The 16,778-nt window shown below is 35.0% G+C and overlaps 1 protein-coding gene across 6 annotated transcripts in view; it reads right to left on the reverse strand.

Annotated features, from left to right (window-relative positions):
* The window catches only part of FRYL (FRY like transcription coactivator), a 236,325-nt gene that overhangs the window by 36,891 nt on the left and 182,656 nt on the right, over positions 1-16,778 (reverse strand). For 3 of the 6 annotated variants that reach the window (XM_063107742.1, XM_063107737.1, XM_063107738.1), the window contains 11 exons: positions 16,327-16,439; positions 15,214-15,364; positions 14,424-14,527; positions 13,324-13,509; positions 11,494-11,698; positions 10,170-10,291; positions 9,118-9,308; positions 7,661-7,755; positions 6,055-6,662; positions 5,669-5,766; positions 1,347-1,517 (listed from right to left, as the gene is read on the reverse strand). In XM_063107742.1, the coding sequence (XP_062963812.1) occupies positions 1,347-1,517; positions 5,669-5,766; positions 6,055-6,662; positions 7,661-7,755; positions 9,118-9,308; positions 10,170-10,291; positions 11,494-11,698; positions 13,324-13,509; positions 14,424-14,527; positions 15,214-15,364; positions 16,327-16,439 (2,044 nt within the window). The remainder of the gene's footprint in view (positions 1-1,346; positions 1,518-5,668; positions 5,767-6,054; positions 6,663-7,660; positions 7,756-9,117; positions 9,309-10,169; positions 10,292-11,493; positions 11,699-13,323; positions 13,510-14,423; positions 14,528-15,213; positions 15,365-16,326; positions 16,440-16,778) is intronic. The other 3 variants (XM_063107741.1, XM_063107739.1, XM_063107740.1) reach the window with 3 other exon arrangements.

The following is a 16,778-nucleotide window of genomic DNA, read 5'->3' on the forward strand; positions in this document are numbered from 1 at the left end:
AAAATACTATCTATCTCATAGGGTTTGCAGGGCAGATTAAGTTAAAGATATATAGTTTTAAATACACGTAACTAGTTTTAGTACTATTGCTAGTAATAATTTGAGAATTATTAACAATAGTAATACAAGGAGAAAAAAGCATTCTCTTTACACAGTGGGAAACTGCTACCCATATGTGGTATACAACCAGCTGTATTGAGGTAGTTTCAGGTATTAGAACCCCACGACTGAGGGAACGCTACTACTTTAATGGGGAGCTTTATGGCGGCATAAATGGGAAGCTGGTCTAAGGCACTTACATTTAAAGCTGATTAAGGAGGTTAGGCCTGGCTAAATGCTGCCTCTCATCCTAATGGGATAAGTATAAGATAAATCTAGTGATAAGCTTTCATTCTGGCTAAGAAGCTGTCAGGCAGACCACTCACACTGTGAGCTCACTTAAATGTAAAGCGATGGCAGCAAACCTATCAAAACCAACATTTTATGAATTCATATCTGTCTTGAAGTATTTTAGGATAGTCAATATCAGTGACTTGGCTAAGTTAAATAGTGTTATAATCAATATTTAAAATGTTTAGTTATAATTTCTTTTAAGTTTGTTCTATGTTTAAATTCTAGAGGAGGTCAGCTTTTTGAAAGGAAAGTATTACTTTATTATAAGTTGACAAACATTTTTAGTGACTAGAAATTTCTTCCTTTTGAGGTCCTCTTTGTGACTTTCTACTCAGTAATTTACTTTTCTAGGTATGAAGTTACTTCTTATGCATCGACAATTAAATATTAACTTTTTATGCTGTTCTAAAGATACTTCTCTATAATTCCATTTTTTTGTCCCTCAAAATCATTTTAGTTAGAAAGCAAATGTATGATCAAAATAAAAATTTACCCAGAAGAAATGTCTTTGCATGCTGTTCTATTCTAGAAAGGATATCAAAGCCAGGAACTTATTTTGTTAAAATAAAAATTATAATCATTCTCTAGGACTGAGACCGCTAAACCCATTTTCCATTTTAAATAAAGGTGAAATTTACATTATTTAGAGTTTTATGTCACTTAAGGATAGTGAATGAGGAAATAAACACTGGAAATTAAAAAACAAATAAACAAACCCAACTTTATATAATTTCCTTTATACTTGAAAGGGATTACCTATATTTTTCTTTTAAAAAAGATGTTAACTATATTCACTCTCAAAGACAATTTGAACATTAGTTAGTACCAGTGCTACTTCTAGAAATAAATCTGAAAATTCTGCCAAAGAGCAGTTAAAAATAAATATGTGTGTGTGTGTGTGTGTGTGTGTGTGTGTGTGTGTGTGTGTGTGTGTGTAAGTTTTATAAATTTACCTCTGCAAGATAAGTCACAAGATTAAAGGTAGTATCTGAGAAGGAGTCATGCAGGTATCTGCACACCACATTGATCCAGTTAGAACAGTCTCTGGAATAGGTGTGAGTGCTGTACAAGCTCATCATGTGAGCCAAATGGACCAGTGTTGGGCACTTTTCTTCTGCACAGACCTAGAAAACAAATAAAATTATATCATTCACCTAAAATAAAGACACTTGAGTTTAAACTTGATTTTATACTGCATGTATTTAATTAAATAACTTAGATGTATATTTTAAAGTTTTAATGCATTATCTCAATACAGTAGAAAAGTTAAATACAAGAGAAAAAAGGATAAGGCATTCTTAAGAAAATTACAATAGATAACATGGAAAGATGACTAATATGTTAAACATTTCTATGGGTACTAAATAGTATGGCTTTTTTCAGTCTGATGCTAAAACTGACTTTGGAAAAAACCCATATATGGTTTTGTAAACCTAATATATCATTTCATAACTGTTTCATCAAATCTATACATGTTTCCATGCACAAGTTCCTAAAGAGGCAGACTCAACCTGGAGATTCTCAGGGAAGATGAGCTGCTGTGCCAGAGAGAAAATGCTTTGGTTTCCAGCTGTGTCCAGGGTATGCAATATGTGTGATATCGTCAAAGGACTTCACTGGAGCTCTCATAAAACTCTGGAGTCCTGCATCTCCAATGGATGACAATCTGCACGGCGGTCCCCAAACTGCTCTTCAGGGAATCACCTAAAGCACTAAGACTGTTGGCCAATCTTTTAGAGGCCCCCCCAAAATGTATGGATACAGTACACTGAATCTGAATCAACAAAATAAACAAATGTTTTGGGGGATCTTACTGACAACACACCTTCTTAACCTGTTCCCTGTGTTATTGGCGAGGATGTTCCTTAGCATCCTCCAGGGGACACCTGAACAACAACGAACCGGAAAAGGGCCACGCTAGTCTTACAAACCCATCTATCATAAAGGCTAGCCTTATGGTAATTTCTGCTTTTAGTTTTCCCTTCTTTCATTTTTCTTGTTTATTCCTTCATCTCACTGATGTTTCATATGTATTTTCACGCATGCCTAGAACATTTAGTAGAGAAATTAGAGTATTACCTTTTAAAATATGTATATTTTCAACTTTCAAATGAATATAACTGACTTTTACTTTGATAATTCAGAAAACATTTAATAGGCTTGGAGGGCCTCGTGTTCATCACATAGACATTATCACCAGATAGGCCCAAGATACAGAGGTATGCAAAACTGTGTAGAGACTATTAACATAGTACCTTGTAAGTTATTTTACAAAACCATTAAAAACAGCTGATTTCATACATTAGTCTTTTACCCATAAAACAGACATCAGGAAGAAAAAAGAAAAATGTGTTTGATAATTCTTATGGCATTTCAAACTGTAACAATTTACCATATTATTTTTTAAATCACATAATTTTACAATTATACAATTTGTTTAAATTCTTTATAATATAAAAAAACTACTAAAGAATAAAACATTCTTACAGAATTCTTATTTCTTAAAGAATATTTTTTCCAAAGAATTACTTTTAAAAACCTATTTTTGAAAAGGGAGAAAATTCCTTGAAATATATCTTGCGCAATTTTATAATAAAGAAAATGACTGAAATCTGATTTTGAAATTTTTGAATTGTCAAGTTAAAATATGATCAAAAAAGAAAGTGTTTCATAACAAACTCTTTTAGAATGCTATTTTGGCCATAATGAATCACTCAAGAGAACAATATTTGTCATAAATCTTGCCTTATTTTGAAACTCTGTGCTCTCTAAGGGCACAAACAGCAGAACTAGGAATATCTGCATAATGAGGAAGCACATAATGGCAGAAAATTACTCTCAACAGTGATAAGTGAGAGAATAATTAAGGAGTCAATTTAATTCACATCCTGCAGGTTGCTAAAAGCATACAGAGAGGGAACCTTTGTGTGCTGCCCAACAGGAAGAAAATAGGCTTAAAAACAATTTATGAATCACAGAAGGCCATATTTGATTTCTTAAAAATAGAAAAGATATTTGGGAATTTCCCGTGCCCTGCCATAGTCATGACATCAGCAGCTTGATACTGCAGGGACTTTGACATCTGTCAGGCCAGGCAAGGCACCTTAGTTACCCCAGCATTTAGCAGATAGCTATTCAACACAGCTGCCACTCTTAAATGCTTCTACTTCCCTTTGTACGGGATTGATGACTTATTTTCTTGAAATCTCAAATTAAACCAATACATATTTTTCCCCTTATCTTTCTTTTCTAAGCCCTCACGTAGTAAAAAAAGATCCTTGTTTACACACCATTTTTCTAATGATGTGTCATTAGAATATTAAAATTAAAGTTATTTTAATAAACTTTATATTTTGTATCACAGTGCTTATTAATGTGGATACATGTAGTTGGTTTCTTTTAGGCAAATAATTATTTTTAAAAGGCAATATTTTATTTCTAAGAATCATTGTTTTTCACCTTCTCTTGATAACTTAATGCTGTATTGAATTAGTTAATTAAATAAGACCAAGAATAGGAGATAATTTCTGGCTTATTTCCTACTACTTATTTCCTAGTTTATTTAGGAAACTAAGATTTGTTTCCATTAATTATAATAATACATATTTTTTAAATGATTATGTTAAGAACATCTCCTTAATAAATTTAGAAATTTAATTAGGAATGAAGACAACAGTATATTTTATTAAATATTTTCTTGTCATTTATTAAATATTATCTATCAAGATAATGGAAGGTTCTTACTCTTGTTATTGTTAATGTGGTTCACTGGGTTAGTAGTATTTTTTTACGCTGGCACCCAGAGATAAATTGTACTTACCAGTGTTGAAATTGGGGCAACGGAAAGGTGGTGTTACATTTGGCTTTCTGCTTGTTTGTTCTTTCCATTTACCGTGCTATTTGTTAATCAAATCCCAGCTTTTAAAAAAAATTGCTTATATAAAAATCTCGTCCCCAGGATTTCACTTGCTCATTCTCTTCGGTTGAAAAGATGTTTTGTTCTCCTAGTGCTTTGCTAGGTTCTTACTTATGTTCCTATTCACTCACCTCCCCGAGTTCACCTAATTTCCTGTTGTATGTATATTACTTGCAAATTTATATAACTTCTTCCTGTAACTGTGTATATTTTCAGTTTGAAAAACCTTTTTACCAAGTCTTAATCACTGACCAAAAAAAATATATATTAAGAATTATATTTAAGCAGAAGGCAAGCTATTTGAGGGTTCCTTACAGTTCTTAGGAGAGAAAATTATTAAAAATATAGAATATAAAAATCATATTCTTCTAAAATTAAGATTATGAGCTATAATACTTTTAAACAAATGTTTACAGATAATTTAAAAACAGCTACATTTCTGTTTTCAGAACTGTAAGATGGGAGGGAACAAGCCAAATAAAGAAGAAAAAAATAATGAAGGAAGCAGAGAGAAGACAGAGTCTTAAAAGGAAAAAAGGCAAATATAAAGAGAGAGAGAACTTCCAGAATCGCCAAATATATTTATTACAACTTCTTCCTCAGGGCCTTTCTTCTGTCTAGAGAATGTCAACCCCTTACCCCCACTCTTTGCCTCTCATCCGGGGATCTGAGCTTGGTTATTCCTACTCAGTCTTCAACGTCTGCTTAAATACAACTTCCTCTAGGAAGATTCCTGCTTTATGTGCTCCTAGTGTATTCTGCCCTCCCACTGATAGAACACTTATCACACTCGGGCAACTGTCCACCTACCTGATTACACTCCCCCTATAAAGTCCGCAAGGGTAAGTGTTCTATCTACCTTAGTTACCACTGTATTTCCAGCACCTAATAAAAGAATGAATGAGAAACTGACAGACAGGTAGAGGATAAAGTAGGGAAAAGGAGCAGGAAGAGACTCAGACTCAGAGGAACATAGCTCTAAATGATTTTATTCACTGTCATCTGAGCAGTTGTAACTTACATCATTAATATATAACTCCTTTATATGCATAAAAATAAAAATTTAGATGCAAAATTCACATAGGAAGTAACAGTAAAAAGATTTTAAAAGAGTCCCTCCTAGGGCTGGCCCGTGGCTCACTTAGGAGAGTGTGGTGCTGATAACACCAAGGTCAAGGGTTCGGATCCCCAAGCAGGGATGGCCGCTTAGCTCACTTGGGAGAGCGTGGTGCTGACAACACCAAGTCAAGAGTTAAGATCCTCTTACCGGTCATCTTTTAAAAAAAAGAGTGAGTACCTCAAGATAAACTACAGAATAATTTCCCTATCATGTTACCTTTCAGCATAACATTTACTTACCTTTGCTATTCGACTAGCTGTTTCTTTGCAAAACTGAGTTGGGTTGTCAAAATGCTGGATTAAGTGAGGCAATAAGCAAAGGATGTTAAGAGGAAAGCCTATCAAAAAAAAAAAAAAAGCAAACAATAACCGATTTTATTGCACATTATTTTAAAAGTTAAATGTATTTTTTAAATGGTTCACAGAAACCATTTTCTTTTCATTTCCTGGGAGACTCCATCTTCTAAATTCTTTTTTCTGCTTTTACCAAATAATTTAAGCTATCTAACATATAAAGAAAACTATAACTGCAGATAAGCAGAAATTAGTAGGTTTCAAAACAAATGCTTAGTTTACATTTCACTACATTAAAATGCAAAGTGTTGGTGCAGTTATATTAACATCACCTGACAACTGGGAAGGATCCACCAATGTGTGTTTGGAGACAGAAATAAGTTTACTGAGGAGGTGCACGGTCATTTCTTGTGTAGATACTGAGGTAAAACCCTTAAGGAAGAGCTGTTGAAGGCCTGGAAAATTATTCCATTTCAATTTGCTTTGTACATTTTCAATCTTCTCTCGAGTCTCTGATTTATCCAAAGGCAAATGGATAAGCAGTTTGTTGAGAAGCCTGAGAGCCAGGAGGTATTCATATTCATAATCTGATTCTAACAAAGATGCTGCTATCCAAAAAATGGTGGCCATCAAGTTGGTAGGCTCAGTAGTGGACTGCACATCATATATTCCTTTCTCTCTCAGAGAGGAAAGGCTTCTAGTCCTTGCTAAACTACTGCTATGGTTTATCCGTCCATCCATTATATCCAGTGTGTTACTCCGCCGCCGGTCACCTCTTCGGTCACCAATTAAACTTAATCTCAAAGAGTTACTTCTTGTGTTACTGTTATATCCCAAATAACTGCTACTATTAATGGGACTTGTGCTTAGGTTGAGTTGTCCAGTGCTTTTCCTGTTAGCTGCATACTTGTTTCCCATTATAGGATCATGGTATGAGGTTCTATATAAAAAACGAAAGAAAAGATGAAAGCATGTACAGTCACTTCTTTGCTACATTAATTTTACTCTTGAAAACACTGAAAAACAGTAACACTTACCATAAAAATCATTTTTCAGTTTATCTGACTTTGTTTAATCAAATTTCAGTTTCTCCTCCATATTAAAACAAAACATATTATAGTATCTTTTCTACTGTGGTTATTTCCTTTGAGTTGGTATGAGGTTTGACTTGGGGAGAAAATTCTGCTACAGTAATCACTGATAATTTTCAACTCTGGGATTTAGGTACATACTACTCTATGTCCAAAGCAGACCTCATTTGTCTTATCCTCAAACTTGACGGTCCTGATGTTCCTATTTCTGTCAATGGCATACTCTTTCCAAAAGAACCAAGCTCAAAAATATATTTTTGATTTCTCCTTCTCCCTCACATCCAATTAGCATTGATTAAAAAAATATGTATTGAATGCTTTCTATATGTGCCAGCAGCATGCAAAAGACTAGGGATATTAGTCTGGGGGATGGGGGAAGGATAGATATGTAAATGGCTAAGTTTACAGCCTATTAACTGCTATTATTAAAATATGAAGAAAATACTGTGAGAATCCAAAGGATGGGATAATTAGCACTCTCCTTGGGGAGTTAGAAATGCTTAGCTAGGAGGTGACATTTGAGACGGACTTGAAGGATTAGTCAAGTCGGAGTTTGCAAGGCAGAGAAAGTGGGACCAGGGAGAAGGAACAATGGGATGCTAAGAGGCAGGTCTGGAGCCAGCTGCACAGCAGAGAGATCTCTGACTAGGACACTGGGAGAGCAGCATTGCTGAAATCAGCTCTAGGACTTTCCAGGAGTCCTCACTGTCTGAGGCACGTGATCCCACTGGTAATCTACCTGATTTTTTAGGTATGATTCTCACACCAACATTTGAATAATATAATGTTATATGTATTTTGCTATTAGAGTTTTGTGTACAATGGGTTGCCTGGTTTAAATTCTTACTGAGAAAGGGCAGAAAGAAGATCATAATGCTTCATGGTTTCAGCCAAAGTATCAATTGCAGATTCCAATGTGAGAAGAAGCTCAACCACAAATCCCTGGGGAAAAAAGGGCAGATTTTAATTCATTATGCTCTGGAAAACAGAAATTGCAATGGACTTCCCGATGAGATATAAAAATAGAACAAACTCCACATTAATATTACAAAATGATTAAACTCAACATGATCTTGCTGATTGATGAAAACTCATCAAACTAATGGTACAAATTGATTATAATAGTACCATAATTTACCCAAAATTGCTCAGGTCAGTAATCTAGGAGCCATCCTTGTTTCTTTCTTTCACATCTAAATTGAATACATCAGCAAGTCTTAGAAATATTACTTTAAAAATATATCCTAAATCTGACCACTTTGCTCTACCTCCATAGATTCTCTTAATTTAAGTTACCACCATTTCAGCCTGAGCTCTTACAATAACCTCCTAAATGACCTCTAATGCCCTCTTCTAAGCACTCCACCCAGATGCCAGAGTGAGATTTTTAAAAAACAAATCACATCCATCACCCTCCTTCTCTAAAAACTTTGAGTGGTTTCCCATCATTCAGAGTAATGTCCCACCTCTCAGCAGGACCTGCTAGGCGTTATATGAGCTGGACTCTGCCGCCTGCCTCATCAATCTCCTGCCATCCCTCAATATATTCTAGCCACAGTGGTTTTCTTGAAGTCCCTTAAAAATGCCTATTGTTTCTGCTCAGGGCCTTTGCACCTGTTAGTTCTATTTTCCTCTGCCTGAAATGTTCTTCCTCAGATCATAACAGGACCCACTTCACTTCAGGATCTGTTCAAATATCACCTTCTCCGGTTATCATATATAAAACTCCCTCTCCCCACTCATTCTTTAATCCTTTACTTCACCTTACCATTTTCACAGCATTTCTCGCGAAGAAAAATCACATTAGGTATTATTGGTAGATTAAAGGCTTGTTTCACCCAATAAAATATGAATTCTATAATAGGAAGAGCTTCGTCTTGTTCACTGCTATATACCCAATGTCTAGAACAGTGCTAATAAAATCATTAGTCTGTACAAATTTAAGTTCTCTAGTGCAATATTTCACTTAATTTATCTTTAAAAAATGAAATTCAATGTTCCACTTTATGTTTAAATTTAACTTTTTATCTCTTTTACCTTATGGTCCTCCCAGGGCGCGTGCACGTGAGTGAGAGCGAGAGAAGCTTTCTCTGATAGGCAGTAGATAATTTGATCTAATTAGTAGGTTAGTAAATATTAATTACAAAACTTTGTTTTTTTAATTCTTTGCCTACTTGTTAATACTTGATATTAATAATTCTGTATGACTATTATCTAGCTCTAGCTGCAGCAATCTATATTTAGTAATAAGTCCTTGGCAGCTAGGAGCTGCTCAGTAACTGTTGAAAGAATCTAATGAAATACCTGTGCATCTTCTCCTGGATCCCCTACAGTTTCTACAAGTCTGGAGAGAACATCAGAAAGTGTAGCTGCAGAAAGAGGCTGCTTTAGGGCCCTGAAAATCTGAAAGGATCTCCCGGCATAGTGTCGAGAAGAACAAGAAAGTGCTGTCTGCAGAGCAACTTCACTAAGATGATGTTCCAAATGAATTCCTTCTGGGGAAACAGAGGAAACAAGTCAGCAGGTGGTTCTTGTTTTTTAGAAGATAGTCATAATCAGAGGCTAACCATTTTAAAATCAGTACCCAGCACATCACCTGGCAAACAATATAGGCACTCAAATTTTATGAGCCAATGCTTTTTCTCTGATTAAATTCCATTTGCATTTTAGATAACTCTTCATTCTAATCTCTAGGGAAGTAATCCTTGAGACCAGAGTTTCTCAACTCCAGCACTATTGACATTTTGGGCCAGATAATTCTTTGTTGGAAGGGCTGTCCTAGGCAGTACATGATGACTAAAAGCATCCCTGGCCTCTACACACTAGATACCAGTAGCAACCCCTTGCTCCTGTGCTGCAATTATATAAAAAATTTCTCCAGACATTGCCAAATATCCCCTAAGGGGCAAAATCACCCCTAGCTGAGAACCACTACTCTAGACAAATACATATTTACTACAATTTTCAGAATGTGTTAAATTTTAGATCAGAGAAGCCTGTACCAGTTTACAAAAAGAATTTTTAAGTTTTTCATCTCTAGATATGTCCCTTTAATTTTCGATAACACACAATTGTTTTGTGATTTTATGATGCTATCATACACAAAACTAAGACGACCAGAATTTCATAGGTAGTATTCTTACTTTTTATGTCGTACTATTTTAAAGTAGTAACTTAATTTTTCTTCAATCAAAAACAGATCTGTTTACTTTCTTTAAAAGTAAGCCTGTCTAAAACTTTTTAATTTAGACATTATCAACTATCAATATTTTGCTAAGTATTATCAGAAATTTTGACATCACATTAAAGTATCTCATTAAAACAAAGTATTTTCTGAAATATTTATTAAAAGATACCTGAGCTTGACTGCTTAAAAACAGAAACCACATGTTTCAAAAATGTAGTTAACTGTTCAGCACTCTTTATGCTAGGATTCTTGGCAGAAACATCCTCATGGTTCCAAAGGGGGCCTCTTTTTCTGAAAACAGAGAACGGACATAATTCCCTTTGCTTTGACTTACTATTAACAGTTTTACTCATACTTGCCTAAACTGTGACTTTTCAATTTGAAAGGATACTAGTTGAAGAAATCAAATAGTAGGTCGCAGCCTATTTCTACTATTTACGTACATGGACAAACAATGACCTACAGCAAATAGACAAAGATTTAATTTCAGTGTCTACCATCACTACAGTCAAATTCTACCAGAGGTAGTAGGAAGGAAAAGACAGTAAACTTGGTCAAGTGAGAAGAATATTGGTTATTGATTATGTGTTATAAGTCAAAACATAATTTGTGGAGGCTAGACTGTATTTAGATAATGCACAGAAAAGAACTTCTTGATTAAATGCAATGAAAATAATTTACAGCTAAAACTACAGGGAAAGCTTAAGACAGAATAATGTCTCATTGATTCCTTCTTTCAAATATCTTTGCATTCTAAGGTGACCACCTTGGTTAAGCTCCTTATTTCCACAGTCCCAAAGTGCCCTAAAAACCTTTATGCGATCATACTGCATCCAGTCCCTTCCTCCTGGAATTTATCCTGTATACTGCTATGAGGCTGCTTTTCTCCAAATATCTGTTAAATTACACCTCCCACCCTCCCCACCTAACTCAGTGACTTTCAATGTAATCTATAACCTTATGGCCTGGGCTTCATGGCCTTCCAGTTTAAACTCTCCCAAGCCTTCTAGCATTGTCCAGAAAAACTCTCTTCTCAGCATTATAGTCAGAATGGATTACTCACCACTTTTGAACACTCTGCTTTCTCAGGCCTCTGTGACTTTGCTCTTACTGTGGAATATCACACCCCTTTTCCCATCTATTCTCCTTCTCTACAATACTTACAGTGCCTTGCAAAGAATAGATCATAAGTAAATATTTGATGATTGATAATGTAGCTAACGAAAGTGGAATATATATTCTGCTAATTCTATATTCTCTTTGGGCTTTTAGTAAACAGACATGATTAAGGCCCTCCTCAGGTATAGCTGCACGAGTACAAAGGAAAAAGTCTTTGGGTACATGGTAATTTTCAAAATATTGCACAATACAAACCTGCGTATTTCAAATCAACGGCATTTCGGAAAACAAGAATATGGCTTCCAACAGCTGCCCAGTGAAAGCATGACTTAACACTCTTACACTGTTGGGATGGTAAGAGCTGCAAATGTTACCTTGAGGTAATGAATTCCATGAGGGTTTTGACTTTTCCATCCTGCTCCACTGAGATGTCAACCTCGTTGAGGACAGTGGTGTGCAGATGTGAAATGGCAGCGCTGTTGTTTCCTAAGCTGATACTAGAAGAGGTAGAACTTGAGCTAAGCCCTGAGTCAGTCATAGGGGAGGGCTGGTAATCAGGTATAAAATCGTTGATGCCTGCTGAAAGAGAAAGACGGTCGTGAATACCTAAACATAAAAGCATCACACAAAATACCGAGAGAATTAAACTAGTTTTTGTTCCTTCGAGATTATATGGGACACACGGGGAAAGCTGTTAGCGCTGGCTGATGGGAATCAGCATCCTGTTGATCCTCATGAGCACCAAATAACATCAAGTGAGCTTTGGTGGCAAACACTGCTTTCACAGCTTGTTGTTAAAGCGTAGCTATTTGGATTACCATGCTGTCCTTTGCTGCCATCTACAGAAGAAAGCTGAAAGTGATAGTTTCATAATATTTTGACATATTTTCTGAACATTTATTAAGTCAGTCACATGTCTATAATTTAAATTGATTTTTAATTACTTATGGAAAGAATTCTATAATTTCTGCTTCATTTTACTTTTTAAAAAAGGCTATTTTAAAGTCTACTTGTAATATTTGTAGTATGTAAACTATTAAACAAATACTTTTATTTTTTATTTATTTATTATTTTTTTAAAAAGATGACCGGTAAGGGGATCTTAACCCTTGACTTGGTGTTGTGAGCACCACGCTCAGCCAGTGAGCGAACCGGCCATCCGTATATGGGATCCGAACCCGAGGCCTTGGTGTTCTCAGCACCGTACTCTCCCGAGTGAGCCACGGGCCGGCCCTAAACAAATACTTTTAAAGGTTATTACTAATGCCCATATTTACAAAATGGAAAAGGAGCCTTAAGAACAAAGAACTATCGAATTTTGAATAAAGATGATTTAACATAAAAAGGCAGTAAACTTTATTCCATTTTCCTTTTAATCATAGTTATAAAAGGCTGATAAGTTTTCTAATAGCTTTTTTCTTACTAACTACAGGGTTTTAAGTAAATAACAGACTTTTTTTGGTGGCTGGCTAGTATGGAGATCCGAACCCTTGACACTGGTATTATTAACACTGCGCTGTAACCAACCAAGCTGACTGGCCAGTCCAGTAACGGGGGTTTTAACTAGGTAAATTTCAAATTCATTAACCCTGTATCTGACACTATGTAATTAGAAAAAAAGGTAATTTTATCTCAATTTCTAAAGATAATTATTTTGTAGATCATCTGTTATTAGGCTGATGGTACTGATGAGTAAAATAAATAAGTTAGGGTTATTAGGAAAGGAAAACATAACTTACAAAGTAAAAAAAATTAATATGGACAGTAAAATAAATTTTACATTACAGTCTCATTAATTTGAACTTCACTACTTCAAAATATACAACTTTCTAAATGCAGTAAATATAAGCAAGAGAATAAAAAAATTTTAAATGTCTTACTTGTCAATTTCAGATCTTGTGAGTAGGAGAAATCTAACACAAATTCAACATCTATTGCATAACTAGTGCTCAATAAATTAAGCACTCCTCAACTTATATATTCAGAACTTAAAACTTGTGTGGCAAAGACCCTTAAAGGCAATAATGTAATTTCAATTCCCTCTTTTACTGATTAATAATGTAAATAGTACTTCTAATAATACAACTACGTTTCAAAAAAATGTTCTCTAGTGTTTCAACCTTTATTTAGTTGACTTTCTCTGGTGTAGGATTCTAAATTAATAAAGTATATTCTACTTTTAAATTGCACTTTAAAGTAAATACCTGTGAAAGTATAATCTAAGTGTGCAATCTGTTTGACTGTAAGCACCCTGGGCTCATTAAACTCCTTGTTCCTGAGAAGGACAGAGGCAGCAGTGCGGATGTTACCGTTGGGTCCCATTACTATTAGTAAATGTAGAAGCAGGCGTTTACAATGTTCATACACCTCAGGGTGGCAGTGGTCAAACCCTAAAAAGGAGAGCAGAAAACCATCATCAGTAAAGAGAAATAATGAGTATTCTTGCTACCAAACTCAAGTTTTAAGGAAAAGCAGAAATTACATAAAAGATTTCATAGAAGATGATGTATTACATAGTTTTTTATTGGCCTAGAGTTCTTATATACTTTTAAATAGCCTATTGTCCTGTAAAACTAGGGATAATTAAGATACATTTTAAATGTGTTTAATGTCTAAAATTTAGTGATTGCTTAGAAATTATTACTGTTCCATAATGCTAGATGTAAATACATTTTTTAAAAAAGCAGGCTTTTTTTGTGCCTAGCACATAACAGAAAGTCAGTAAATGTTTGATTACTGAAGAAATGAAGTAATACAGGTATAATAAGTATGCGTAACAAGAAAACTTCTAAGAAGATGACTATCTTGACTTGCTTCAGGAAACCAATCCTATAAGTATCAAAAGTATTGTGGACATGATAGATCCTACCCACGTGTTTGTTACAGAGGCCACAATGGAGTTTCAGGTGTAATAATGAGACTGTCCAACAATCCAATTCTTCTGGGAAACACTTAGAATATATTTCCACTTTCCATTCACTCTGAAAGTTTCCAATTCCAGAGGTAAATTAATTTTACTCTTGCTGCAGCTACACAATGTTTCCTTGTAGGACGTACATGTGTTAGTGTGGGGGTAGGAGGGGTCATGGGACAGGAATAGGGATGGGGAGACTAGGCATGTTTGTAGTTAGAACAGAGGCTGGGAACAACTCCCACTAGACAGGAGAACCATACTGAAGAGGGCTACGGGAATAACATACAGAAAACAGGCAACAGAAACAGGTAAAAACTATCTTAAAACAATATTGACTTTAAATGATCACAAAAATATAAAAAGAAGGAACTAGAACCAAGTATTTATTACCTATAAAAACTGCATGAAGAAGAAGATGGAGGTAGCTTCCCCATTCCACCTTCACACTGTGATCAATGATCAGATCAGTCAAAAGGATCACCGCTATGTTACACCTACAACACACAAGAACATCACTAACGTTTTACTAGATCTAAGTAAACCTAGAGAAAATCTTGTACAAATTACTCAAATACTTTAATATTGTATTCCATGGAAAAAAAATATAACTTATCAAAGAAAAAAGAGGAAAAACAAATACAGCTGAAGAAACCATTAAGTTAAAGTGACAGCTTTAGAACAAAATCCAAGGGCTAGGGGCTCCTTGAAGTCAAGGGCCATCTTTTCTTCATCTTTCAACCTTAAGACCTAGCACACTGCTTGCCACATAGTAGGTGTTCAATATACGTTTAGTGTATTAATACATTTTGAAAGAATGCAGTAATTGTTCTATTGTGATTTTGCTAAGCAGAATTCAGTTTAATTCAATTCAAAATAATAGTGCCTACGACAAGAAAGTCATATTTTTCAGATGTAGTAACTGGGTCCCAGAAAGGTCAAGTAACTATGCCAGACACCCAGAAAAGCAGCAGCAGAAATAGATTTAACAATATTAATTTTATACAGTTAGAATTCTGAGTTTTTTAGATTTCTTAAAACCTAAACACAATGATCTAATTTGTTGCAGTATCTCAGTGAAGAAGATTGCTTTTATTCTGTGTCATGAGATAGCGATAAAGAAAGCTGAAAGTGTTCAGCAGCAACGTGGCTCATGTGAAATAGGAATGACGCTGTAGTCCACCTGTGAAGAGGTAATCCAGGTGATGACGTTTCAGGCACGTAATCCACCAGTGGTGACCAGCAGCCTCCAGCTGGTGGGAAGGGCAGTGGCTCTCCTTGGTTATGCTCCATCACTTTCAGTCGCCAATTAGAATAAAGTGGCATTGAATCACCTATCAAGATAAAATGATCTCATTTTCTACACCATCTAGTTTCTGCCAATATAAGTAAACTCTAGTAAGACACCAACTATTTACAGCATTGGAAAGTGATAAAAAAATAATTTCCCACAATTTTAATGTATGTTTGCTAGGACGACCTGGTACAAATATCAAATTAAGCAAATCAGAGATAGAGAGAGAAAGAGTGAGAGAAATTCAGTTTCCATCCTTTAAATTAAAGTAAAACTACATTAGCACTTCATTATAATTCCATAATTGATGTCCGATCCAGGAGACCACATTATACGTGAAGCTGCCTTATAACAAAGGCCTTCTGTTAAGTTATTCAGTTCTAAATTTCCTGAGACAGGGCCAACAAACCCATCTTGGAAGGAAATCCGTTCTAACACAGTGGAGCTGCAGGGTGTAGTAAAAAAATGATGTCAGGACATGTGAATTCTGTGTGACGTGGGTAAGTCACTTAACCTCTCTGGACCTCAGTTCCATCATGTGCAAAATGAGATTGGAACAGATCATCTTGAGGGTCCGTTCCCAGTCTGAACGCCAGTGCTTCTATTATTCCCTACCTTAATGTTACAGTGAGACTCAGGTAGATTACTCATTTTGCAATTGCAAGGGAGAAGCTTTTTAGTGAAATGTGAATCCTTGTAGAAACAGCAAACCTGTTCAAAAAACCAGCCTGTTTCCAGTGTTTGTTGTATGATGCTTCCTGAGAACCAATTCTTAATATTATTTTTGGTTTATTTACAGGAAACTTGTGCTTTAAAAAAATTTCCCCCACTTATGCTGCTTCTTAAAATTATGGCTTCTTAAAATCAGGACATTTCCGATAATGTTGGAACACCACTAGTGGCAGTTAAATACTCCTTTTAAAAATTAATTTACTGAGAAAGTATATTAATTAAGTAATACACCTTGCCATTAGTTATATAAAAACATTTGGAATTTATTACTTTTTTCTTCTTCATAAGATCCTCCAGAGCTGCTACTGTATCGAGATTCAAGTCTGTGATGTTGACGATTTAAATGACTGTTTAGTCCACTGTAGATATCCAGGTGCACATAGCTATGGGAATGATCATTGAGATTAGCCACAGTTCATGGTAAAATGCTATTTGTACTTTATGCCTCACTTTCTATGTTTAAAAAAGAACACAGTACACAAAAATATAAACAAAAGTTTACTATGATATATATTAATTTCCACCTTATAATTTAAAAGCTTTAGCTTTCAGTCAATTATTTCTACCTAAAAATTCTCCTTCAATAGGTATGGTAATAATGTTCTGGTGAAACCTATTTTATATCAAACAAGGTAGGGTAAAATATCCATTTAGAAAAGTCTACAAATGTAAGCAATTTACCATAGTCCACCTATTCATCCATTAGAACACATAAAAATAAA

This window comes from Cynocephalus volans, chromosome 9, assembly GCF_027409185.1.
Source record: "Cynocephalus volans isolate mCynVol1 chromosome 9, mCynVol1.pri, whole genome shotgun sequence".
NCBI classification, from domain to species: Eukaryota; Metazoa; Chordata; class Mammalia; order Dermoptera; family Cynocephalidae; genus Cynocephalus; species Cynocephalus volans.